General features: G+C 32.9%; 3 protein-coding genes across 3 annotated transcripts in view; 1 reads left to right on the top strand and 2 right to left on the bottom strand.

Annotated features, from left to right (window-relative positions):
* Positions 1-4,270: 4,270 nt before the first annotated feature.
* Positions 4,271-7,077, bottom strand: LOC144552645 (patatin-like protein 2). The gene is made up of 6 exons (XM_078300633.1): positions 6,867-7,077; positions 6,310-6,491; positions 5,732-5,918; positions 5,420-5,581; positions 4,698-5,000; positions 4,271-4,599 (listed from the first exon to the last, which is right to left on the bottom strand). The coding sequence occupies exons 1-6, from the start codon at positions 6,990-6,992 to the stop codon at positions 4,366-4,368; spliced, it is 1,194 nt and encodes a 397-aa protein (XP_078156759.1). The 5' UTR covers positions 6,993-7,077; the 3' UTR covers positions 4,271-4,365.
* A 12,667-nt stretch (positions 7,078-19,744) lies between these two features.
* Positions 19,745-23,144, bottom strand: LOC144553021 (Transport protein particle (TRAPP) component). The gene is made up of 8 exons (XM_078301089.1): positions 22,907-23,144; positions 22,583-22,671; positions 22,430-22,493; positions 21,828-21,905; positions 21,414-21,490; positions 20,935-21,001; positions 20,463-20,570; positions 19,745-20,001 (listed from the first exon to the last, which is right to left on the bottom strand). Exons 1-8 carry the CDS (start codon positions 22,976-22,978, stop codon positions 19,972-19,974), a joined length of 585 nt encoding a protein of 194 aa, XP_078157215.1. The 5' UTR covers positions 22,979-23,144; the 3' UTR covers positions 19,745-19,971.
* Positions 23,145-26,146: 3,002 nt separating this feature from the next.
* Positions 26,147-26,860, top strand: part of LOC144553008 (small ribosomal subunit protein uS7cz/uS7cy-like) — a 797-nt gene continuing 83 nt past the window's right edge. Inside the window, exon 1 of the mRNA XM_078301074.1 lies at positions 26,147-26,860. This exon is cut by the window's right edge and continues 83 nt beyond it. Within this exon, the coding sequence (XP_078157200.1) occupies positions 26,326-26,847 (522 nt within the window). The 5' untranslated portion in view covers positions 26,147-26,325 and the 3' untranslated portion in view covers positions 26,848-26,860.

Below are 26,860 nucleotides of genomic sequence, written 5' to 3'. Positions count from 1 at the left end.
CGGTGGTTCGAGTCCCCGTCTAGTGGCACAGCCAAGATCTAGTGGGGTTTAAGTCCCCCTGGTGAGGCAGTTGAAAACATGAAAGATAACTAAAGAAATGTATTTGTGCTTGTGTGTGTGTGTGTGTGTATTTTAAATATTCATTAGTAAATTGTATGTGATGATATAATTTCAATATCCTGTTTGTGTTAATAAGTTAATTTGACAAATTTTGGGACTGGAACTAAATCCTGTACTGAGAGATTGTTCGATCTCTCACCCGTTTCACTTTTATGTGGGTTCCAGGAAATAATTAGGCCAACATGGAGCACAAATAGGAGGGATACAGATCAAGAGGTCAACGAGTAGATGACTCAAGTGTCTTTCTAGTTTCTTTTTAGTTGAACTTTAATTCTCTTTAAAAGTGGATACATTGACTCACATTGCAATTATCGGTTTGTTTGCCATGTTTGTCTTGATCTCATGTTGAATGTGTGGTATGTACTAAAATTAATTGTGGTGTTAGAAGACTTGTTTGACTTTTAAATGTTGCATGAGTATTTATTATTGATAATGTATGTGATATGCACATGTCTTATATATAAATACGTGGCGAGTTGTCTCGGAGTGTGACTATTGTAATTACCCAAAAGACACAGATGATAAGTATCTGCTATATATATCACGATTCCTAAGGCAACAATTGCCTTGTGTCAATTTCATTTCTCATGATATTATAAATAGATTCAAAATAGGAATGTGTCATCCTTGCAAATCTACTTGTTTCTTGATTCTAAAATAATTCAATAATTATGATTAACTCTTTAATTATATGTGCACATACTTGTATTATTTCATCAAGGAGCCCAGCGATATCATCGCCATTTTTTATGAGGGATATTGATATTCTTGATTATTACTATCTCTCCACACAAGAGACACATATTGATATTGATATTCTTGATTTTTTACACTTCTAAAAAATAAACCACTCTGATTTATGTTGGTTTCTTTAATGCAATCTACTTTATTTCTGGGAGGTTGTTAACTCTACCAATGTAAATAATTAAGAGTAAGGCTACGGTGCTATGGGTTGCATAGAGGGCTACGGTGCTACGGCTCAATATTTGAGTTTTCAAAATTCTAACGGTCGATCCGAACTGTTCATCTTGTTTTCCATATTAATATCTGTTTGGAGATCAAATTTTACATTTTTAGAAATTTTTTACTATTTTAAAAATAGAAAATAAAATATCTAAATGGTGCAGAATTTTTTAGATTAAGTGATTTTCTACTTATCTAAAAAAATAGTAAAAAAATTTAAAAAAATGTAAAATTTGGTCTGCAAATACATAATAATATGGAGAACAAGATGAACAGTTCGGATCGACCGTTAGTGTTGACACAAAAGTATGTACAAAGTTTCAGTACAGCAAGCTGTACATTTTAACCTTGACTAACTCTTGATTTAGACTGCAAGTGCACAATCCTATCGTTTGTATTGTCAGGTATCGATCCAAGGGACGGTTCAGGTATCAACCAGATTCTACTTAAAGTAGCTAAAAACTAGAAGTTTGAAAGGTTGGTTTTGGTAATTATGTTTCCTAAGTTGAATTGCAATAATTAAATAACATAAAGTAAAGTTTGGTTTTAAATCAATAATAAAAGGCGTTTCCAGGGTTTCAGACTCATCTAAGTTCTGCCTCTCAATCTCTGATACGGGTCGTACAGCTTCCTGTCCGAGTCGTATCAGTTAATACGGGTCGTACAGCTTCCTGTCCGACCCGTACTGACTTCGAGTTAATGCACCAGATACAATTTCTTTGTGTTGTTCATTTGTGTAGGGTTTTACTGACCAGACCTAATGTTCCTAAACCTTAACCGTCGTATTTTGGTTCATTAACTTGGTATGGAATTGCAATATCTGCCCTCGTCGGGTTCTAGACCTCAACTGTCGTATGTTGGTCCGAATTACCTAGTTGCTTGTTTAGTATACTAAAGGTAACCACTTATCCGTCGATAAGAGGAAATGTTCACCTTTCGGCTACTACTTGGTTTGACCTTTCGGGTCACTAATCCTACCTCATGTACTTAGTTTGGTCGAAAGATTATAAGGGTTGTAATGCACTACAGACGTGATCATTCATCTATTGGCAAACCAATAATAATCAAACAATTTCTACTAAGCAATTAAAATCAAACACAATCAAGCAAACACAAATTTCAACACAAAATTTCCAATATCCAAAATGCAAAACAAAACATTCGATTGCATCTTAACCCTAGAAACAAAGAAAACTACTCTAGCATAGTTCTAAAAAAAATAAAACAGATGAGATAAAGAAAAGTCATGATAAAACCCAAAGAAGAAGATTCGTCGAAAACTCGCGTCTTTCGCTTCTCAACTTCGTCTCCAAGCTTAGCCGCCAATCCAAAAACCTAGGTATGTGTTCTCTGCCCCAGAATTCGCTCTCAGGTGCAAGAATTCCCGTCTATAAGCTTTTCTGGCCGACCTTCCTTCATTAGACCTTGTTTCTAAATTCTGGATCTGTTTCCGGATGTGTCTGGTACGACCCGGACAGGATCCTGTCCAACCCGTACAAACTGTGTCTTTTTCTCAGATTTTAGATCTTCTTGCAAGCTTTCCAAAAAGTGATCATACACTCAAAACGGAGTTACGAGTCAAAAGTTGTGACTGTTTTAAGTTCGGATACTAAAATTTCAGCAGAAATGTTGTCCGACCCGGACAGAATGTTCAGAAAACAGATTTTCTTCCCATTTTTGCCCGTTTCCTGCAATATAAGAATAAAAGTGCAGCAGTACCATATTCTATAGATATTTAATGGAATAAAGATGGTTTCACTATTTTGGACACAGGTTTTGGTACAGAATTCGGTCGGAAATATAGATATAATAATGTGATATCAGTTAGGATTTTGAAAACTCAAATATTAAGACGTAGCACCGTAGCCCTCTATGCAACCCATATCACGGTAGTCGATTTTTTTATCTATAACCAAAAAATAAATCAAATTGCAAAAAATAACCACTTCGGCGTTGAATTTTGAAAACTACCCAATCCAGTTATCCAGTAACCGGATTTTTTTTCCAGTTACCCAATTCCCGGATTAGTGAGATGGGTCCGGTTATTGGATAACCAGAAATGCGAAATGGGTCCGGTTATTGGTTAACCAGAAATGAGCAAAATGTTTGGTATGGTATTTGTCCGGTTAATGATGCACCGGTTTTTTTATTTTTTTTTTTTAAACAGAAATTTTTTATTTTTTTTATTTTTTGTATTAAAATATTATAAATGTTGAATATATTTCTTTGAAAATAGATGGAATACAATATAATTTGATTTATTAGAAAGACTGCAACCCATAAACCGGATCAATATTTTTTTGATCGGATTTTTCGCGACTGTAAGAAAAATAAATATATTTCTTTATGTGTTATTGGAAAAAAATAAAAATGCTTAGATTCCGAGTTATTGATCCCGGTTCAAAAGTCATTTCTAGGTAATCTAGAAAATATTATGATCTTTCTAGTACATTTAATTTATTAAAAGTTGTATCTATTTTGAAAATTATTTTTGAATAACAATCATTAAATAAATTAAAGATTTTGTTTATTTTTTCAAAATAGATACAACTTTTAATAAATTAAATGTACAAAAAATATCATAATATTTTCTAGATTACATAGAAGTGACTTTTGAACCGGGATCAATAACTCGGAATCTAAGCATTTTTATTTATTTTCCAATAACACATAAAGAAATATATTAATTTTTTTTACAACCGCGAAAAATCTGACCAGAAAAATATTGATCCGGGTTATTTGTTGCAGTCTTTCTAATAAATCAAATTATATTGTATTCCATCTATTTTCAAAGAAATATATTCAACATTTATAATATTTTAATACAAAAAATAAAAATAAAAAAATTTACGTTTAAAAAAAATAAAAAACAAAAACAAAACCGGTGCACCATTAACCGGACATATAGCATACCAATTTTGCTCATTTCCGGTTAACCAATAACCAGACCCATTTCACATTTCCGGGAATTGGGTAACTGGAAAAAAAAAATCCGGTTACTGGGTAACCGGATTGGGTAGATTTCGAAATTCAATGCCGAAGTAGTTATTTTTTGTAATTTGATTTACTTTTTGGATATAAATAAAAAAATCGGTCACGGCAGCCTTACTCAATAATTAATGCCTTTGAAAGCGTACAGAAACAAACATATATAAATTCATAAAACAGTATACTCGAAATGTCCAAATACAACTGTCATCTTAATTTAGAGCATAAACACACGCATAAATATGAAAGGAACAACTGAATCACAGCAAGAAAATAACTAAAGCCCCTTAATAATTACATGTTCATTTTGGCCATCCTTTGCTTTCTCTCGTCCGACAATTTCTTCGCAAATTTCTTAAGTGCTGCTTCATTTGTTTCATTATAGTCAGCTGCCTGGTATATCCCCGTCGTAACATCGACTTCAGCCACTCGCGACTTCAAGAGATCATTCCCAACCTTGATTAAATCTTGCAAATTCTTTGGAGTTGAGTTGTCTACAGATGCAGTGTCACCCGTCAATACATCCGTCTTTAAAAATGAAACCAGAATATATATATCATGTCAGATTCTTGCCTTCAGAAACTCCTATATATTTATCATTTGGATTAAAAATAGATAGTACGTACCTGTATGCGTAGGTAATTTGCATAAGAGTTAAGTGTTTCAAAGAATACAGATAAGTTTGCATCAACAAGAGCAGAGCTTGCATGAAAAAAGACGTCGATCAAGGGGGTCATTCCCTTGTTGAACAGCCATTCAAGTGCACCCCATTTGGCACTGTCCTTTGCATTGTACATACCCTCCTGCTTAGCATTGCCTGTACCAATCGAGATGACTAGGAACTTGCCGTAATCCTTGGGTGTGATGTTAGCAAAGTCGGGGTTTTTCATGAAGATTTGTTGTGTAATATGAGAGATTGCTACCACCGTCTGTAGTAGTGTATTAGAAGCTTAATTAATAAGTACTGAATTAATTTGAAACAATTGATTTTGCTAGTAATATATAAATAACGATATGAAAGCTCTAACAGTTGCATAAGTCAGGTCAATCTCCCTTAAGATGAAATTAAATAGAACAATTTTGAGTTATCAAAATTAACTCCATCTTAATTATGTGAATGTAACGCAAATTAAACGTCTGATAAGCCCATTAAGGCCATGTTCTTCTGTTCTTAATCATTAAATATGTTCGATGAAATGTTTGAGTACCTTTTTTGTGGTAAAGTGTTTCACAATTATAGCTGTAAGATTAAGTTCCAGAGGTGTGTTAAGTTGCATATACAGAGAGTGCCTGAGAAAGTTGTATTGTTGAGAAAATTGAATTGAATAGTGCATGCATGTTTACTGACAGGATTATTAGCAGCTACACCACCATCAATAAGATTATAATCTTGAGTATTCCCCTGAGGATCCTTTGTCTGGAAGTAGTGTCCTGGAAGAACTGTCGGTGCTGCAGAAGTACCAATACACACATCTGATAGGAGCGCATTCTTCAAAGGTGTTTTCTTTCCCTGTACGTACACAACGTATATATTAATTTGGATATTAATCAGGTACTGTACTTCTTTTACTGTTTGGATTAGACAGTAATTTGGCTTATCACGAGTCAATTTGGATCAATCTGAGATATGGAAAGGAAAACAATGAATTAAGACACTCACATCGATGGTTGTGAAGATGACTGGTTCGAGATCCTTGATGTCAAATGTCGGGATTACTAAGTTGGTCAACGTTTCACTTATTTTTGTTTCCTTCAATAGTTCTTTTATTATTTTGTGCAAAAAAGTGCCATCATATTTTGGTCCCTTGATTGTGGTGAACAGATTTTCTGCTTTAGCAAATAAACCCCTGCATGATGAAAAAAAGAAACAAGCATGATATTTTGTGTGCTTGTATTGAAGATATTGCCTTGAATTAATACCTTGTGGGAAACTAGTATATCTATTATATTATTCAAGTATGGAACGCCAAATTAGATTAGGAAGAGGTTCCCTCACAGTTTGAATACTTTAGCAAATATTGCATAGCTTAATAATCATATATTAAAAAAGAAACAGAGTTTTTCTTTGACTTGCACCTATATATGCGCAGTGAAAATTCAGTTCAAACTTAATTTCAAACATTTTCCAACCTAATGGTACCCTGCTATCAATCATGACTGATCCATTTTATTAGACTATGAAATAAAGTAGTACTAACAATTTCAAAGTTTCATAAACCATGCAAATTATGAACATACATATTTTGATGAAAAATGGAAGGGCCATTATCGACATAAAATTTGACAATTTCTTTTGCAGTGAAAAGGGGACGATTTTCCTTGTTAGGGGCTGTCAACATTGTGGCGATCAAACCTCCGGTACTTGTGCCAGTTATAACATCAAAGTAATCGGCTAGCCTTGCATCTGGTCCATCCAGCACCTGCATATGTGACAAGTTGCATTATTTGAATGAAGCCATATAATGTCGATTCCAGACAGTTAGTTATGTACTGACAATTCCAGACATTTATCTTAAATAGAAAATTTGCACTAGAATACAAGAAGATCGCTCTAGCTTAGATTAAAAAATATGGTAGTACTTTACTCCCACCCTAAAAGCAACGGGTGAAAGTAGCACCCAACAATTAGTAAGTCAGAGATGTATTCACTATCCTTGGTTGTTCATGAACACTTTTACAGTACATATTCATATTATTGACTCGAGAAAAAGAATAAGCTTTTACACTAACAGAACCAAAACAAACATTCTGGTAATTGATATCCAATGAACTGGGTTTCAGTAGTGATTATATACCTGGAACTGAGATTCAAGATAGTCAAGAATAGTGCCTGGAATAAGTCCTCTTATGCCGCCTCCATCAATGCTTAGTACTGTGACTGTATTCCCCATACAAGGTGGTGGCATACTGGAGTCCTCCATATTATTTTGTTTTAGAGAAAGAAAGAGAATTTAGTTCCTGAGAAATTGTTTCTCCAAATTTTGTTGTGTCTGGTTGATGCTTTATGTCTTCACTTTTGAATGGCATTTATAGATCAAATAGTTGAACAGTCATTAGGGATGCAGCTGTAAACAATGTATTTTGAAAGTTTAATAATTGGTTAGTCGTTTTTCTTTATTCAAGTCATCCTGTTATTCCGGCCAAACCTGCAAAAGAAAATCCTGCCTTAGATAAAATTGTAGTATACTTAAATAAAACAATTAGCTAGTATTCTTTCAAAAAAATAAAAAAAACAATTAGTCAAGTGGCCTTCACATAATGTGAGCACATCCATACTTTCATGATATAATTGTCCCAAATTGTATTAATTATAATAACTGGAGCACAATAAAAATGTTTGTGTGTGCACAGTGAAGATGACAAATGTAGAACAACACTCGTGGACAGCGGCGAAACTATTTGTAAGGGGTTTTTTCCTAACGTATTTTCTGTACTTTAATTTCAGGCTCAAATGTATTGAGCGTTTTTTTCCTTTTCATTCATTTCATCAGAACAATTTACCCGGTAACAAATCTGTGGAATATAAAATGCGGCAAGTTTTCTTCAAAAAAAAAAATGATTTTGATAGGATTAGTTATATATATATGTCAACGGCATAAACATCATTTTGCACGGGGGAAAGCGGCAATTGGGCATTAAGATTTATTTAGTTTGTGCTGTACTCAACAATTATTATCTCAAAGTCTCAATGCTTTTAAAATGGCAATAAAACCCACCAACTGGGTTTAGTGGCATTATTTAAATATGTCCAGCTATTATATGGACATTGACTGCGGACATATGCTTATCTATATTAATGCAATGTTATCCTCAACAATTTAATTTATCTTTGATATATTGTCCTTGAACAATGAATATAATTTTAAATTATTTTTTCCTCAAAGAATTTAGTACATATAACATAATATTAGTTTTCTGAAAGTAAGATAGGGGATCAAAACGTTGATTGTCGTGTGCACGACGCGATGAAGCACAAGAACCCGTAAATTGAACACAGAAAACAAGCAATCAAATCAATTTCTAATATTCAAGCTTGCTGATACAACAGTACTGACGGTAAGCCAATTACAATATAATTCGCTAAACTTGTATCAGTGACGATAAGCCAAGTTTGACATAGAACTAATTATAAATTACAATATAATTAATTCGCTAAACTTGACTCCACAGAACGCATCCATATTTGTAGTAATATTCAGTCTATTTGATCAAATATTGGGTCGAATATTCTTATTCAGTTGTAATTTGAATATGCGGTTTAGAGTGTATTAACAGTGATAAAAATACCGGTTTAGAGTCTATTAACAGTGGTTTATACTATATATTACCGGTTTCGAGTATATTAACAATGATAAAATTACCATTTTATAATATATTAACAGTGATTTATACCACATATTAACGTATACTTGTTTATATATATATATATATATATAGAGTGAGTCTATGGTACTATGCATATCACGGGTTGTTACCGTTCTACGGCTCTATATTCGAGTTTTCAAATTCTAACGGTCGATCCGAACCGTTCATCTTGTTCTCCATATTAATATGTGTTTGGAGACCAAATTTTACATTTTTTTTAAATTCTTTTAATATTTTTTTAGATATTTAGAAAATCACTTGATCTGAAAATCCTGGACCATCCAAAAACAGTGATTTTCAATAAATCTAAAAAAATAGTAAAAAAATTCCTAAAAATGTAAAATTTGGTCGCCAAACACATATTAATATGGAGAACAAGATGAACGGTTCGGATCGACCGTTAGGATTTGAAAACTTGAATATAGAGCCGTAGTACGGTGCCAAATCGTAATATGCATAGTACCATAGACTCACTCTATATATATATATATATAGTGGCTAATATGTTTTCGGTAGCATATGGACCGAAGTACTACCGGTCCAAATTCGATTTTTCAAAATCCAAATGGTCGATCTGAACCGTTCATCTTGTTCTCCATATTAATATGTGCTTGGAGACCAAATTTTACATTTTTCTGAATTTTTTTACTATTTATTATGTATTTTACAAAATTGTTGATCCAACGGTGGCTTAACAGTAAAATCAGCAGCCACCGTTGGATCAACAATTTTGTAAAATACTTAATAAATAGTAAAAAAATTCAGAAAAATGTAAAATTTGGAGAACAAGATGAACGGTTCAGATCGATTGTTTAGATTTTGAAAAATTGAATTTGGACCGGTGGCACTTCGGTCCATATGCTACCGAAAGCATATTAACCACTATATATATATATATATATATGTGAGGAGGACTCAAATGCTCCAAGAATTTATGCCCCAATTTTTTTCCCAAAATCTGAACCGCACTCTAATTTTGAGATTAGCAGTTCAGATTATCTTCATCTGAAACTTCTCTTTTTTTTTAAAAAAACCTCCATCTGAAACTTCTCATTTCGAAATAAAGGTGTGCTTTCTCCATTTTTCTCTCTCTCCACTTGTCACATTTGCTGCTGTTCTCCAGTTCCTTCAGAAAATGATTGATCATGTCTCTTCATCTCTTCCTCCGTGATATACAGTAACAAACTCTCTCTCTCCCCTCTCACCAACGACTATGAGGTACTCAAAGAGAAACTTCTCTTCTGAAAATGAGAAAATTGCATGTATTACCAGGCACATCAAACATTAAAAATAAGAAAAAAAAAAATCAATAACAATCATCCGAAAATGGAAGTTGCAAATGAATTGTAAAGATTAATGAACAACTGGGAGGTGCTCCCGGGTACTTCTAATACTGAACTAGTGCATTTACTTGGTGAAGGGCTTGACGGTGGTGGCAACGGCCATGAAGACAATTCTTTGTTCTTAGGATAAAATAATAACTTGCGAGTGAGGAGATCTGGACAGTGAAACCGAGGGGTCAGGAGAGGTGAGAGGGGAGCGTAATAGGTGTCGAGCGAACAGGAGGGGCGAGCGGAGGCCTGCCTCGGGGTTTTGATCGAAATCGTAAGGGGTTGGAGGAAAAGAAGCGATTCAGAGAGAGAGAAAAAGGTGTCAGGGGCAAACTGGAGCCTCTAATCCAGCGTTCTCTTTTGCACTACTGAAGAGCTACCGTTATAACTACGTTTTACCGACAGCGTTAGATATGTTAAGTGTTTATGGTACTTAAGACAGTGGAATTTTAGAATTTTGACAAGAAATATATCAAAGAAACATCTTATGCGACTGAAATTAAACCAAAATCAAAATTTCAATTTAATAAGCATCATACTTTTTTTTTTCTCGTCTCTAAACAAGAAAGAAAGGTCTTTGAGATGTAGAGTTGAAGATCATTCACCTCTTTGTAGATGTTAATGGTGGTTGATTTCTTGCAACGCATTGCACTAAGTTGAGACAACAAAGTAGAAGTCCTCCATGGTATCCACTCATAAATTAATTAGAAACTAAAGTGTCATTTTGCTAAAGAGTAGTAATTTGTTCACTTCTTAATCCCTATCTTTCGAAAGAACTAGATCTTGAGTTTAGGTTTTGTGAGTTCTCAACACATAAGATGAATGAATTGATTACCCTAGGTAGTAGGGAACTCTTTAAATAGCCATTATGTTGTTTACAAGAAGTTCCATATGTCCTAGATGTTATTCTCACAATTTCCTTGATCAACAAGTTTCATAAACAACTGATTCCGATTGACAAAACTTTTATGCGGATCTGTATGCGATTGGTGAGAAACGCATGCGATCGGTCCAAGTTATGATTTTTACATCAAATTGTAGATCTTCTCACAAACTTTTCAAAAAAGTAGTAGAACATTGAAAATGAAGTTACAGTTGATGAGCTACGTCCATTTTAAGTTATGTTCACAAAAATCGTGGTAAAATACATATCTCTTTGCAACTCAAACTCATTTTCTGTGGCTCACAAAGGTTTCATTTATTTGATCTTTTTTGATATTTGGATTTTATTAAACCATTTAATTAAATCCAAAATATCATATAATTGTTCTTATAATTATTTATCTTATGTTTCAATAGAGAAACCAATTTATTAGTCATGTCCTACATGACAAATAAATCAATGAGCATTTTTAATTAATTACATATTGGTTTGATCCTGTAAGATCTATGTCATTTAGCAATGGAATTCGAAACTCTTTTCGATTATATAAATTATAAGTGACACCTAGCAATATGCATTGTAATTATCCAAAAATGTAATGCTAAATATGAGAGATAATCTAATTGAAGATTTTAGTTTATAAGAATATAATCGATTAAAAGACCACAACAAAATCAATTAAAAATATTTTGTTTAATTATTTGTTATCGATTTCCTTTTTAAAAATTTAGGATCATGATAACAATCCCCGCAGGTCTATCCCCACATTTATCCCCGCAAATACTGCCAAAAAAAATATGGGGGGACCGCTCAATCATTAATGAGCGTTTAAAAAATTGCGGGTATTTAACTTGAAGCATCAAAGTATTTACATTTAATTTGTCAGGTATTAAACCCTCTGCAATGATCTCTATTTATGAAAGAATAAATCAATCCATTAATTGTCCCCGCACAAAATTTTCTTTTTTTTTTGAATCGTCCCCGCACAACTGGGGACCATTAAACATTGGGGGACCGCTCAATCATTAATGAGCATTTAAAAAACTGTTAGTATTTAACTTCAAGAATCAAAGTATTTAACTTGAATTTGTCAGGTATTAAGCCCTATGCAATGATCTCTATTTATAAAAGAATAAATCAATCCTTTAATTGTCCCCGCACAAAATTTCTTTTTTTTTTGAATCGTCCCCGCACAACTGGAGACCATTAAATAAACAATCTCCTCACCCGATGATAAATACTCTGAGACATAATGATAAATATTTTATGTTACATGGGTAAATACTTTACATTATATGGATAAATACTTTATGTTACATGGATAAATACTTCTAATGCATACTTGCAACTTTCAGTAAAACATCAATGATAAATACCCTCATGCATAATGAAAAATACTTTATGTTATATGGATAAATACTTTGTATTACATAGATAAATACTTCTCAGACATAATTGCAACTTACAGTAAAACATCAATGATAAGTACTCTCAGACATAATGATAAATACTCTATGTTACATGAATAAATACTCTATGTTACAAGGGTAAATATTTCTCAGAAATAATGATAAATAATTTTTTGAATATCAATTAACAGATAAGCATTTATTAACGGGGATTGTTATTAGATAACAGTATAATTAATGCGGAGATTGTTTTTAAAGGAATAATTAATGCGGGAATTGTTATTAGAGGAAGGTATAATTAATGCGGGGATTGGTATTAAATGATAGTCTAATTTAATGCGGGGATAAAAGGAAACTTTTAGTGAAATTAGTGGGGATATATGGCAGTTAAGGAAGAGAGAGAGTGCGGGAAAAATGGGGGGATGGGAGTGGGGGGTTCCTTATAATTATTCAAAAATTTAATCTGTTTGAAAACATTTTAATAAGAGTTTCTATTAAACAGCCACTACTACAAAAATGGTCATTGTACACTGCACATTGTACACGGATTTGATAATTTTACTTAAAAACCGTGGGGAAACTATTTGTAAGGGGTTTTTTCCTAACGTATTTTCTGTACTTTAATTTCAGGCTCAAATGTATTGAGCGTTTTTTTCCTTTTCATTCATTTCATCAGAACAATTTACCCGGTAACAAATCTGTGGAATATAAAATGCGGCAAGTTTTCTTCAAAAAAAAAAAATGATTTTGATAGGATTAGTTATATATATATGTCAACGGCATAAACATCATTTTGCACGGGGGAAAGCGGCAATTGGGCATTAAGATTTATTTAGTTTGTGCTGTACTCAACAATTATTATCTCAAAGTCTCAATGCTTTTAAAATGGCAATAAAACCCACCAACTGGGTTTAGTGGCATTATTTAAATATGTCCAGCTATTATATGGACATTGACTGCGGACATATGCTTATCTATATTAATGCAATGTTATCCTCAACAATTTAATTTATCTTTGATATATTGTCCTTGAACAATGAATATAATTTTAAATTATTTTTTCCTCAAAGAATTTAGTACATATAACATAATATTAGTTTTCTGAAAGTAAGATAGGGGATCAAAACGTTGATTGTCGTGTGCACGACGCGATGAAGCACAAGAACCCGTAAATTGAACACAGAAAACAAGCAATCAAATCAATTTCTAATATTCAAGCTTGCTGATACAACAGTACTGACGGTAAGCCAATTACAATATAATTCGCTAAACTTGTATCAGTGACGATAAGCCAAGTTTGACATAGAACTAATTATAAATTACAATATAATTAATTCGCTAAACTTGACTCCACAGAACGCATCCATATTTGTAGTAATATTCAGTCTATTTGATCAAATATTGGGTCGAATATTCTTATTCAGCTGTAATTTGAATATGCGGTTTAGAGTGTATTAACAGTGATAAAAATACCGGTTTAGAGTCTATTAACAGTGGTTTATACTATATATTACCGGTTTCGAGTATATTAACAATGATAAAATTACCATTTTATAATATATTAACAGTGATTTATACCACATATTAACGTATACTTGTTTATATATATATATATATATAGAGAGAGAGAGAGAGAGAGAGAGATGGGCTATGGTGCATTGCAATACATGGAGTGGTTTGTGCATTGGACCATAAATCTAAAATTCAAAATTCAAATGACCGATCCAAACCATTCATCTTGTTCTCCATATTAATATGTGCTTGGAGACCAAATTTTACATTTTTTTGAATTTTTTACTATTTATTAAGTATTTTACAAAATTGTTGATCCAACGGTGCCTTAACAAAACAGTAAAATCAGCAGCCACCGTTGGATCAATAATTTTGTAAAATATTTAATAAATAGTAAAAAAATTCAGAAAAATGTAAAATTTGGTCTCCAAGCAGATATTAATATGGAGAACATGATGAACGGTTTGCATTGGTCATTTGAATTTTGAATTTTAGATTTATGGTCCAATGCACAAATCTCTCCATGTATTGCAATGCACCATAGCTCATCTCTCCCTCTCTCTCTCTCTCTCTCTCTCTCTCTATATATATATATATATATATATATGAATTTTCATTTAAAATTTACATATGCAGTCGCATACCATATATGCGGTAGCTTTCTGCATACCGCATATAAACCGAATATTAAAACACTATTTGAAGGCGATGCTATAAAATCAAGAATTACAAGAAACTATCAAGTAAATTGTTCTAACGACTGTCGTTACGACAACTCGGCTGACAGATCAGCAAATACACTGATCTGCCATACAGCTCTCTCTGTTGCTCTCCATTTTTCTCCTGGCCTTCCCTCTCTAGTTCTGATGTTGCGGCCCCAGCTCGCAGTGAGTAGGAGTCCTAAACGGTCGTGGGCAGATTAATTCGAGTGGCCCCCAGCTGCACCGTCCCTTTCATTTGAATTGCTTCTTGACCGGGCGAGTATTGACTGGATCAAAACTAACTCGTTCCGCTTCAATTAAAAATTGGGGACGTAACATCGACTCATGAATGCCTACGGGCTTCCAACAAAAAAAAAAAAAAATCGACTTATGAAGATTAATGCAACAGTTATTCAGGAAAAGAGGACAAGTAGTGCACGTCAGATGCCTACGGGCTTCCGTCAATTTTGTCCCAAGTCATTATCCAATTGGTGTTTAACATGATTAGGGACAGACTCGTATGTAGTAAATGGGATCAACTTACCTTATTTATTTTTAAAAAAATTGTATTTATATATAAATTTCTACATAATTTTAGAATAAAATGTTATTGATGCCATAAATTCTCTCATTCAACATAAAAATTTTATATTTTATATGATTGATCATTAATATGTGTTTGATCCCTATAGCTTGAAGGACTAGCATCCTATGTAGTACTCTATGGTGGAGCCCACTAATTTACGGTTTGAGATTTAGTCTCAACCTCTTTGAGATTTGGACTAGCACAGAGTAGTATTATTTGGGTTTTGAGATTCGTGCAAAGTTAAAAAAATAGTCCGCATGCACTAATTAGGGAATCATTCTAAAAGATTCCCTTATGTGGTACCCTTATGAATAGGAAGCGTCTAATTGTCCACAGACTTTTGTCTACCATTTGTCCACAGATTTGACTTGCGCGAATACTGTAAAACTACTTCTACATGCTGTATAATTATACAATATATCACATAAAATATATCAGTTAATCACAAAACATCCAACAACTATTTGAAGTGGTTCCATAATAGTTAAAAATAGATTGCAACTTGCACAATAAGATAAAAAATTGCACTTTCAAACTGTACTTTCAGAAATTGCAGTTATAGGAAGTTATTGGCAGTTGGTGTTAGTTATTAGCCGTTATTTTGACAAAAAAAACATGATAAAAAGGCAAAATTAAATTTTTTGATTATTTTTTTAATTTTTTTTTCTCGATTTAATGAACACACAAATAAATCATCAAAATAATGAAGAGGAGGGTTCAAATGCCTCCATCATGCCTCCATTTTTAAAAACTTAAATAACTCAAAATTTACAACTTAAACGTCAAAATAAAACCGTTAGATGTGATCTATGTTATTGTCTCTATGTGCCTATAAAAAATTATCACATTTTGATTTTGTTTTTATATGAATCAATAAGTTGAAAAATCAACGTCTAGAAATTATCCACATTTGTATACATTTTTACAAGCTCAAAATGACAATCAAAACAAAGTTGAAATGTCATAATTTTTTATATGTGCATAGATAAAATGATATAGTTCATATCCGACGGGTTTTTTTTTTAATTTTAAGATTTAAATTTTGAGTTAGTAAAGTTCTTAAAAATGGAGGCATTTGAACCCTCCTCAATAATGAATACTGTAAAATTGACCACTTTAACTATAAAAATAAAATGTACAAACTATAAAATTACAAACATGCAAAATTCACAGATGAAAACGATAAAATAAAATGTTGAAAAATATCAATTTTCAATACTGTAAAAATATCAAGTTAAACTGTGAAATCAAAAGGTAAAACCTATAAAATTACAAAATTGTAAAATTAGCATATTAAATAAAATTTTAAAAATATCAATTTTCAATACTGAAAAATTGTAAATCTAAACTAGAAAAATAAAAAGTAAAAACTATAAATTTACAACAATGTAAAATTACTAGATGAAAACGATTAAATACAATTTAAAAAATATAAAATTTTCAATACTATAAAATTGTGAATTTAAACTGTGAAAATAAAACGTAAAAACTATAAAATTTCAATAATGTAAAATAAGCATATGAAAAGGATGCAAACTATAAATTATCGATACATCAAATATTCACAACCATATTGTTAAACATTAGTAACTGTTCACAAGATCAATACTGTAAAATTAACATGGTAAATACTGTAAAATGATAAAATCAATACTCCATATCGTCTCTCTATCATCTTTTTCCTTCAGATTTCTACAAGATGAATACTGTAAAATTAACGATAAATACTGTAAAATAACTAAATCAATACTCTATATCACTTCTCTATCATTTCTTTCCTCCATATTTTCACAAGATGAATATTGTAAAATTAACGGGTGAATACTATAACATGACAAGATCAATACTCCATATTGTCTCTCTATCATCTCTTTCCTCCAGATTTTCACAAGATGAATACTGTAAAATCACAAGATGATCCTGTAATATTGCATATATGTTGTAAACATCAATAACCTATAAAATATTGCATATCATGTAACTGTAAAATTGTGAACTATATCCTGTAAAACACTCTACATATCATGTAAAACTACAAGGTGAATACTGTAAAATAACAAGATAAATATTGTAAAATAACAAGATGAATACTGTAAAATAATAAGGTTAATATTGTAAAGCAACAAGACGAACGGTCGATCCATCAAAAATTGCAAAATCAGACCAGATCGACAGCTGACATATTAGATTAAATTATATCATATTTGAAATGTTACCTAATCAGATCGAGATCCGCCAGAAATAACAAATCGGTAGCGATATAGCTTGTCGTCTCAACACTGTTAATGAGATTTTTTTTTATAATGAGCGTGCAAACCTTTCAAAACTGAAAAGGATATATCTATAAAAAAAAAAAACAATATTGAATTGGCATAAGAATAGAATGAATTAAAAAAAAATTATAATTGGAATATGCTTATTCCATGACCAAAATTATCATTCCTACGTACATCTGATACTTTGGAAATTATAAATTAAAATCTTGATTGTCAGAATAATAATTGTAAGTTGTTTACACTAGTAAAATTTACCTTTGGGTTGTCTTGTCACGGGTTAGAAAAGATACTTAAATAAGTTTGAGAAGAACAACAAATAAACGCACGTTTCGAAAAGGAGGTACCATGAGAGGGGAGAAGGGTTTGAGGTGATCTCGGATTCGTGTAAATGAATCTGAAGTGGTACGACACCTCCATATGTACTTTATCACTTCTTCTGAGCACATCGCCTCCATTATTGGTTGCCTCTCCCTCTCGAGTTGCTTTTAGCCTATTTTTTTAAGAGATTGATAAAAAAAAATTGGCAGTTCGGATTGAATTCATTTTTGAGTTCTCCTCTTTGAGATAAAGAAAAAGGGACGAAACAACGATTAATATTTAGTGGAGTAGAGACGAAGAATGAAAAGTATAGAGATCGGAGGAATCTCTAATGGAGAGATCATTAAAAGAGATCTGAAAATTAATTGGGAGAAGAGATATGAAATCGAATTCAAAAAATGGAAGGAGCGAAGAGATCTAAGATATTATCGAAGTGGGGACCGTGAACGGTTAAAATCTGTTAAACGGGAGTGAATAGCAATCTGTGGATAAAAATATTTTCTCTTATGAATATGAATTCTAGCTTGAAAGTCTAGTTCCGTTCCTGAAATATAATGTCTTTAGCAGTTATATTATAAGTGCATAGTTTCAATTCTATCTGTTAAAAACTTAAAAAGTGTTAATTACTAAACTTTAATGAGTGTTAGTTCATAAAAAAGTCTAAATCATTTAAACTCACAACTTGAATAAAGGGATTTGAAGACAAAAAAAATGTGCGTGAATTAATCAGGCACACAACACATATTGCTTTCTATTGATAGCAAATCGTGGGATAACGACAGAGTGAAATTAACACCTTTTATATATTTTTAGGTTTATGTTGCAATATAAATCATTTCAGCACCCCTTTTTCCTCCTATATATGTTGCTGCCTAGAGATCATGATAGAATCCGCTTTCATCTTTGGAAACCTGAAACCAGCCCACAGAAAGCAAAGTCTCCTCACATGTTCTGCCAGTTGACCTCCTGATTAAGAAATATTGCGCCAGTACTTTTGTATGACTTCTCTTTACCGGTTATCTTTGACTGGTATGCTCAGCCAAATTGGGATGTTAAGAAGTATTATCTATCTGTATTATCTCCTTCAATATTGACATGCACACCCACGAAAAGTGAAAAGCCGCATAAAATTGTCCTCCCACTTGATTAATATATTTATTTTACAGAATTGTTTATTTATTTTTTGCGTATTCACTTGTTTGTTTTGCCTAAATATTATAAAACATAGATCAAAGCGTCGTGCTTCACACTCGAGACTTGAATTGCTGGCAAGCCTGGCATGGAAGTAAATGTTTCTCCTTTTACACAGTATACTGGGGGGGACGAGGGGGTTGGGTGGAATAGCTTCTCAATTCATTCCAGTAAATAAAATGTATATTGCTCTGCCATTTTGTTATTGGACAAAACCAAACTGGTAACAGTGTGTTACCCAGTAAATAGGTCAAAACCGGTCTCAAAGTAGGGACTACAAGTGCAAAACAAAAATGTTGTTAAATATGGGCTCAGCAGATGGGAGTAAGAGGCAAAGTTTTTTGTTTGGGAAGATAAACTTCCGAATTGATGAAAGGAGATATGCTATGGATAGCATAAAGCATTTTGTACTACGGTCTCAAAAACTTATCATATAAATTTCAAACTTTAATTGAAATAGTTCAGTAAATTTGTTATATAATGAATACCAATTTTTACTATTTAAAAAAAATTAATATTTTTTATGATTTATGAAAAATAGCAAAATATGACCTAAAATATTATTGACAATTTTGTTTTATTTTTATGCCATCTTTTACCATCTTTCATAAATTATAAAAAATAATTAAAAAATTTCAAAAATAGTAAAAATTGGTATTCAACAAGTTCATTATATAATAAATTTATTAAACTACTTAGATCGAAGTTTGAAGTTTATAAAATAACTTTTTAAAGCCGTAGCACAGCAAGCCTTATGCTATCCATAGCACACCTAAACCTTGCTCATTTCTAAAATAACAATCAACAAAATACGACTTTTTCCTTCAGTTGATGTCATATGCAGATGAAATAAAAGCAAACCTGAAATGTAGGCCATGATTTGAAAGCAAGGCCTCTAGGAATGTACTTGGCAGTGGCTGTGGCTGCCAAGGTTTTAAAAAAAATGGTAGAATCTTTAGATTCAGAAATTTATTTATTTCAAACATATACTTGTCGAGTATGGAACAGAAATGCATAACTTGGCTGTTTGTTTGAAACTTGAGATAATCTACAAAAAGGGACAAACAAGAGTTGTTCATTTATCATTACAAGTAAACAGAATTAGTAAAATAGGAAATTATCCCAAAAAAAATAATTCTGTTATGGTTAAAAATCCAAAAAATGTCTGAAAGGATCTAAAGGACACAGATACACATTGCCTACAATCCTTGTATAACACTAGTACAACCTCATTAATATCACCAAAAAAATACAAAAAGGATGAAAAACATACGAGAAATCATTTCATTATACTTGTGAGTTTAATTTATGAGAAATGAGAACTGCCTTCATCCAAGCCTTGCTTCTCTGCGTAGTACCTTTATAGGAGAGAAAAACAAATGTGTTGTTACTTGTTAGAAGAGTGAAAATACCACAAAAATCACTTGAAAACAAAAACTCAGGTGCATATTGCACAAAACACAAAGCACACACATCTGGTTTGTCATATTTACGTCCCTTTTTATACATAAAGTAAGGATTGTGGGTACTGTTTGGAGAGAGTACTATGAGTAATATTATCAATATTTACAGAAAAGCATATAATATGTTCCTGCTATACAGAAAAGAAAATATGTTTTCTAATAGAAATAAATGAGTAATGAAGGTTATATGGGTACTTTCTAAGAGTAGGTTAATATCATAGAATTAAGAAGCTGATAGAATACAGTACAATGAAGGTTATCTGGGTACTTTCTAGGGGCAGTACTGAGCCTTCCTAGGATTTCTAGCAACAAATACGAAAAATTCCTTCAATTATTTGTAGCAACAATTTGATTACCTCCTCAGCAAATTTAATTAAGATGGTAGTTCTGGGCCTCTGTTGGCCTTCAATTGGTACAAAATGTGCACTAACTACAGCAGGAAAGCCAGCTCCATCTAATACACCCTGCATTCCACAAAATTACATCCAGACATTAGTAAATCTCAGTTATAATACCTCAGAGATGAGATAGCTAGGCTGACATACAACTAGACCCACACTACTAGTGCACTTAGGAATGAACATGCAGTTAAATTGGGACTAATTGTCCACATTTCATAGGATGATTATCGCGCTAGTCTAATGGTTGTGTGTATTGCAAATATCTGAACATAGGGTGCTTAAAAAGAATATTGTACAGGCCATTCTTATCAGGGTACCTCCGCAAGACAGGAAAGGTAACATTATAAAAAAGATGACAACTTAATATCCCAAAGATAGTTAATTTGCCCTAATTAAACAAAACAAAAGTTTAAAATTTCTAACTTACCCTGACAATTCCGGCAACAAAAGCACCACAATTAAATGCACCCATGTCTTTTGGTATTGATATAAACCTTGCAAAGCACAAAATAAGTTCAAATTCAGTACTTTCCAGCACAATGGGTAACTCAGTTAAAAGTTGCTAAGAAAAAAGAGCTAACCGGATTTAAAGCCTGTCAAATTAAATTTGACTCAACTAGGCACCTGGACTATTTTGAGGGATCAATCAGGCCCTTTGGTGCAGTTATTCTATTTGACCATTCTACTAGTAAGCTCTAACAACATTGATGTGAGTCTGATCAAAATCTAACTCAACAATTGAGTTGGTCAAAACCAACAAGGAATCAAAAAGAGAAAGGAAAGATGTTTATCACATGGTGTTTTTTTGCAATTTAAAGCCATTTTCACATGGTGCTGATTTCAACACACAAAAACAGCAAGATCTTTTGTTTGGAGAAGGTTCTCATTAAAAAAATATGGCATTACCTATTGACAAGAAGTTCCTTTTCACTGATCATGTATTCATCTTCATGTTCTGTTCCCTTCTCAAGAGAGTCAGCTACCTACGAAAAAAGTATGCGAAATATTTTTTTTAATTAAATTATCCATATCTGGTCAAGTTTAACCATTGCAATCGTGCGGATTAAAGTCCATATCATTTTAATTAAGGGAATCACCTATTTGAGAAAAAAGTTTACTACTCGAATATATTTGATCGAGGTAACACCAAGCAACTTGCTTCAAAAAGTATATTTCAATTTGATGGCTGAACATATTTTAGGTGGTAGATTTGTCTGAGTAGTCAACAGGAACAGTACAGTACCATGTAAGCTCAAAATATATGGCCAAATAATAAAGCAATATGAACATTTTGCCAAAAAAAGAAGCAAGCAAGCAAACCTTTCCAAATAGAACCTTCCAAACAGTGCTGTGAATGAAAGACAGGATACCCAGTAATCGAGTCTCCCTTCTGTTTCCCTAAATAATTGTCATTAGAAAAAATAAGTACTCTAATCCTCACAGAGGTTCTGACTGAGATGGTCAAATATGTTCAGATAAAACGGTCCCCATTAATTTTCTCAGGATTATTACAGTCAAATTATGACATCCACAAGAAAAACTTTTTGTTGTTTGTAATTAATTTGAAAACAAAAGGTTATTATAGAAGAATTAGTTCTTCATATAATACTGATTACATTTGTAATCTTCTTCCTAATTTGATTTATGCACAAATTAAATCAGAAATAACAAATTGTTTTTTAGTAGAAAGCAAGGTAACAAAATTTAACAGAGAATTTTCAAGAAAATCAAAATTTAACTGAGAGTATGGTTGTATTCCAATCACTAGTCGCTGAGTGTTAGTTTCAAATATAGTAAAATATCAGTGAGAAGCAACCACAAAAATATACTGTATAAGTACTGAAATGCAGCCATTCACAAAAACATCCTTCAAGATTTTGGGACCATCCTCAAAAGGAATATTAAAAAAAAAAATTGATTACCTTGTCTCTATGGCAGAGAAGTTCAAGAACTCTAGCACCAACAGCATAACCTGCATCTTCAAGCCTGTGAGTGGAAATACTTCTTAACTCCAATTCCCATCCACACATGATTATATAATTCACAGAAGAAAAAAAAAATGAAATTACACTAACCTCCTTTCCAACTCAGCAATGTTATCAACCTGGGTCTGATTGTACTGAACGAGTTCCGAAAACAAAAATGCAAATGCACTCAGACTCACCTATGAGAAAAAATCATCTATTAATTGGCAATTGAGAATACTTAAACTAACTGAATCCATTCTAACACATGGTGCCTAAACTAATTGGAGGCATTTTATTGCATAGCTTCAATGAATTTGATATCTACCATACTAAATCAAGGAATAACTGCCCAAGTAGTGATCCATGGAGCTTAAACCATGATTGAACTCCATATAGTGCTGATCTAGTATTATAAGACGGAATCTACCATACCTCTTGGCGACCCCGGCTGAGAGGCTTGTCTAGAACATTTCCGTACTGCTTAGCCTTTCCCACCCCTATCATAGTGCGTCCGCGCTTTCTTTTATTACGATCTCGATTCTCCACCGAGGAGAAGACTCAAGACTCGACTTCAGATGATCGGATCTGCAATATCTCGATTCTCGACCACAACTGGTGGCCGCTGAGGTTTGCCTTTTGGGTCGGTTATGAGATTTGTAAAACCCGATATGTGTACCCGGGACTTGGTAACTTGGATGATTGGATGATAACCCGGACTTTGGGCTTTAGCTTGAAGGCCCAAATTCCCAAAAGATCAGATAAAATTGACAATATGAGAAATGCAATAACGAGGATCAAGAGATTCAGGGTCAGGGATTCCGGAAGCCTATCCTCTGCGGAGTTTTTTCGTGCGGTGCTGTGCGGCATTTTTAATCTTGTTCGTTCATTTCGAATTGGACGGACCAGATCAGATCTTGTCCGAATTCTAAAAAAACTCAAAATTTGGTGAACTCTTAATTCAATACGTCCGATCCGAAACGAACGGACCAGATTAAAAGCGCCACACAGCACCGCACGGAAAAACTCCGCAGAGGATAGCGTTTCCAGGGATTCTCAGTTGTGCACTTTTTTGAGTGGTAACTATTGAGTCTGATTGATTCAGTTTATGAGTTAGTATGATTTAGTGTTTTCTTGGCTGTGTACAATGAAGGATTCTTCTTTCGACACGGTGTAGTCTGTCAAAAGGAACAAGACATATAGCACACAGTGAAAACAGTCACTAGGTTTCTATAATTACAATTAAGTAAGGATGATTAAATTTATGTCTACATGATTAACATATACATGTGTGTGTTTATTTATTTACAGTTAAATGTTTTCAAAAATACTCATTATTTAATATTATATAACAGCTAACTTGTAACTTTTTTTAATTAATACAATTGTTTACGGGTTTTCAAAAAAAAAAAATATTCGGAGCCAGAAAAACCGTACAAAAAAGGGAAAAGCGTAAATGTGGATTTCCAGAATAATTCCACACAAAATAAAAGTTTTATGTAGCTATTACATAAAAATAAAATTTAACACAAATTTTATACTGTTATTGAATAAATTGCACTTGGTGGGTGAATGTGAAAGGAGAGGCCTAGATACGAATAAAACAAAGTTTAAGAAAAGTTCTTTCAATGAAAGTTGGAATTCCAAGTATATTCCTGATGACCTCTAACTTCTTTAGAAACTTATCTCATTTTAATTTCATGTGTAATAGTAACTGTTCCAAAAAAAACAACTGTCTCGTCCTATTCTCAAAAAATTGGTCATATTCATCCATGTGTAAGATCAAGACAAAATTTTCTGTAACCTATTAAACGGTAGCAATCTGGTATATACATAGTGTGGAAAAAACGTGCCGTGATTAAGTGAACAGTGGTCCGTGCCATGCTGTTATCAAAATGTTAAAAGGTGGTCACGGCACGCAAGTCATGGCGTGATTCGTGTGCCGTGTTCAAATGTAACCGGTCACGTTTAACTATTTTTCATAATTTAAGTTATAACTTTATTCATGATTCACCATTTGATTAAGACCTAACGGTCCTAATTATATGTGACTCGCGTGATTACGTGCCGTGTTGTGACCGGATCTTTCGCGTGCCGTGCCGTGGCCAAAATATCAAAGGATAGTCACGGCATGCGAATGGTCATGGCACGCGACAAGCGAATTACGGCACGGAACAGTAACACGTGTTGTGCCCGACTCCGCGGTGCCATTTTTCCCATAATATATATACGAATTGAAATTCGAAGAGAATTTTGAAGGCACAGAAATACATAGACATGCTTTTATTTGCGAGTTGCAGAAGCAATAAGCATGCCGACATGATTTGATGAGTTGATGGTGTCAAACTGTGAAGTGTGAACATAAATCATTAATCGAGGTAATGTTGGTTATTTGGTAGGTCAAAAAGATAAGTTTTCGTGCTTTTTACATTGCCAACTTAGTAAGAAACGACCCAGAATCCACTGGGTTCCCGCAATTACAAAGTTATCTACGTATTGTGGCCTTGTGGGTGGACCATATCATATCTGCTTAGACACGTTAAATCCATTACCATTACCAATGAATGCCCCCTACGCAATTTGATTTGAACAGCAAGCTTAGCCTATATATAACACAATTATGTCCACGGTACCGAATACTCACAAGTCACATGGCATGTTCATCTAAATCAAGCACCAATTCTGCTGTTAAATTTCTAATGGGGGACGGTGGAGACAAAATAAAAAAAATAATTAATTAATGAAGGTAGATCAACGATACAACTCTGCAGATTGTATGATATATAGTTTGAACTTCACTATTTTTAAGAGTATGGGGTCATCGTAAACAATTTTGTGAAATGTTTGACGGTCGATTTTGTATTGAAAAAAATTAAAAAAATATCATGGCAAATTACTTAATTAATTAAAGAGAAATGTTATGGTACCCCGACCCACCAAACACGAGCATGTCCCCGAACTGGTTTAACTGGGTTTAACCGTCCGCTAATAACGGTAATTTATTAATTTGTCATTAATTAACGCATCGTTGTTTTAATTTGATTGTTTTAAACGTTAGTACTGTGTTTTAATTTCGTGGACAGTTTGTTAGGAGCAGTTGTAATCACCAATCCCCGAGCTAGTCCCCCAGTTTGTTATCCTCTAATCATTTGTTAACTACTTAAGTACTTTAACTAGTTAAACTAGTTATAAATACTTTAAAGTACTTTAGTGTACTTTAAAGTACAAGTTATAATAATTAGCTCGGGGACTAGCTCGGGGATTGGTTCTAATTTTAATGATAAGTACAAATTTTAATTATGGAAATTAATTGTTTTTTATATTTAATAACTAAAAAAAGAGTTTTCAATTTGAAGCTCCATTTTGTTTCTATTTTGCTTCGTTTCTTCTCTCTCTATTTTCTTCCTCTTCGTGCTTTCCATCGTTGATCGATGTTTCAAACCTTACAGCATAGTAAGTTTGAGTATTTTTTACTTAATACTTTTATTCCTCACTTTTGTTTGTTAATTGATGTTTAAATTATAAAGTGAATAGATTTATATGGTTTGTACGTTAACTTTGAATGCTTCTAATTTGTTATAGTTAATGGTTTAAAAAGGGGCACAGGAAAAGGAGGGAAACAGATACTCAATCTCAAGTGAGTAAACAGAATTCCATACTCGATCTCATAGATACATATAGAATTATGTGGAAAGCCGTATTCGACGAAAGTCGTATGTACGGCTTGGAGGGAGATCTTTCCTATCTTTCAAGATCCACCCTACAATATGGGGTCAAAAAGCCAAAAAAAAAAAAATTAATTCGTTTTTAGTCCTTATAAAAAGAAAACGGATTCTTGAACATCTTTCACCCTCATGTCACGTCGAGGTCTTGCAAACAAAAAAACAGCAAAATTTGATCCATTTTGTGGTAGTCGAGTCGTTAACATGTTGGTTAACCGTATGATGAAACACGGAAAAAAATCATTGGCTTATCAAATTTTCTATCGAGCCGGGATAGATATTAGACAACAGACAAAACAAAATCCAGTATATGTTTTACGTCAAGCAATAAGTAGAGTAATTCCCGGCGTAGGAGTAAAAACAAGAAAACGAAAAAGGGGAAAGACTGCAAAAGTCTATAGAGTCCCTATTAAATTGAAATTCTCACAAGCAATATTGCTTGCCATTCGTTGGTTAATAGGAGGATCCCGAAAGCGTTCGGGTACAAGTATGATTTCACAATTAAGTTCCGAATTAATAGATGCTTCTTTAAAAAAGCGTTGCAATTCCATACGCAAAAAGGAGGAGACTCTTAAAATGGCAGAGTCAAGTAGAACTTTTGCACATTCTCGAAGGAAAATAAAAAAAGATAAAAAAGAAATCATGACCAGCTAAGCCCTCTCGCTCG

This window comes from Carex rostrata, chromosome 4 (assembly GCF_964058835.1).
Source record: "Carex rostrata chromosome 4, lpCarRost1.2, whole genome shotgun sequence".
Classification (NCBI taxonomy): Eukaryota; Viridiplantae; Streptophyta; class Magnoliopsida; order Poales; family Cyperaceae; genus Carex; species Carex rostrata.
This window is presented reverse-complemented; position numbering and strand designations above follow the sequence as displayed.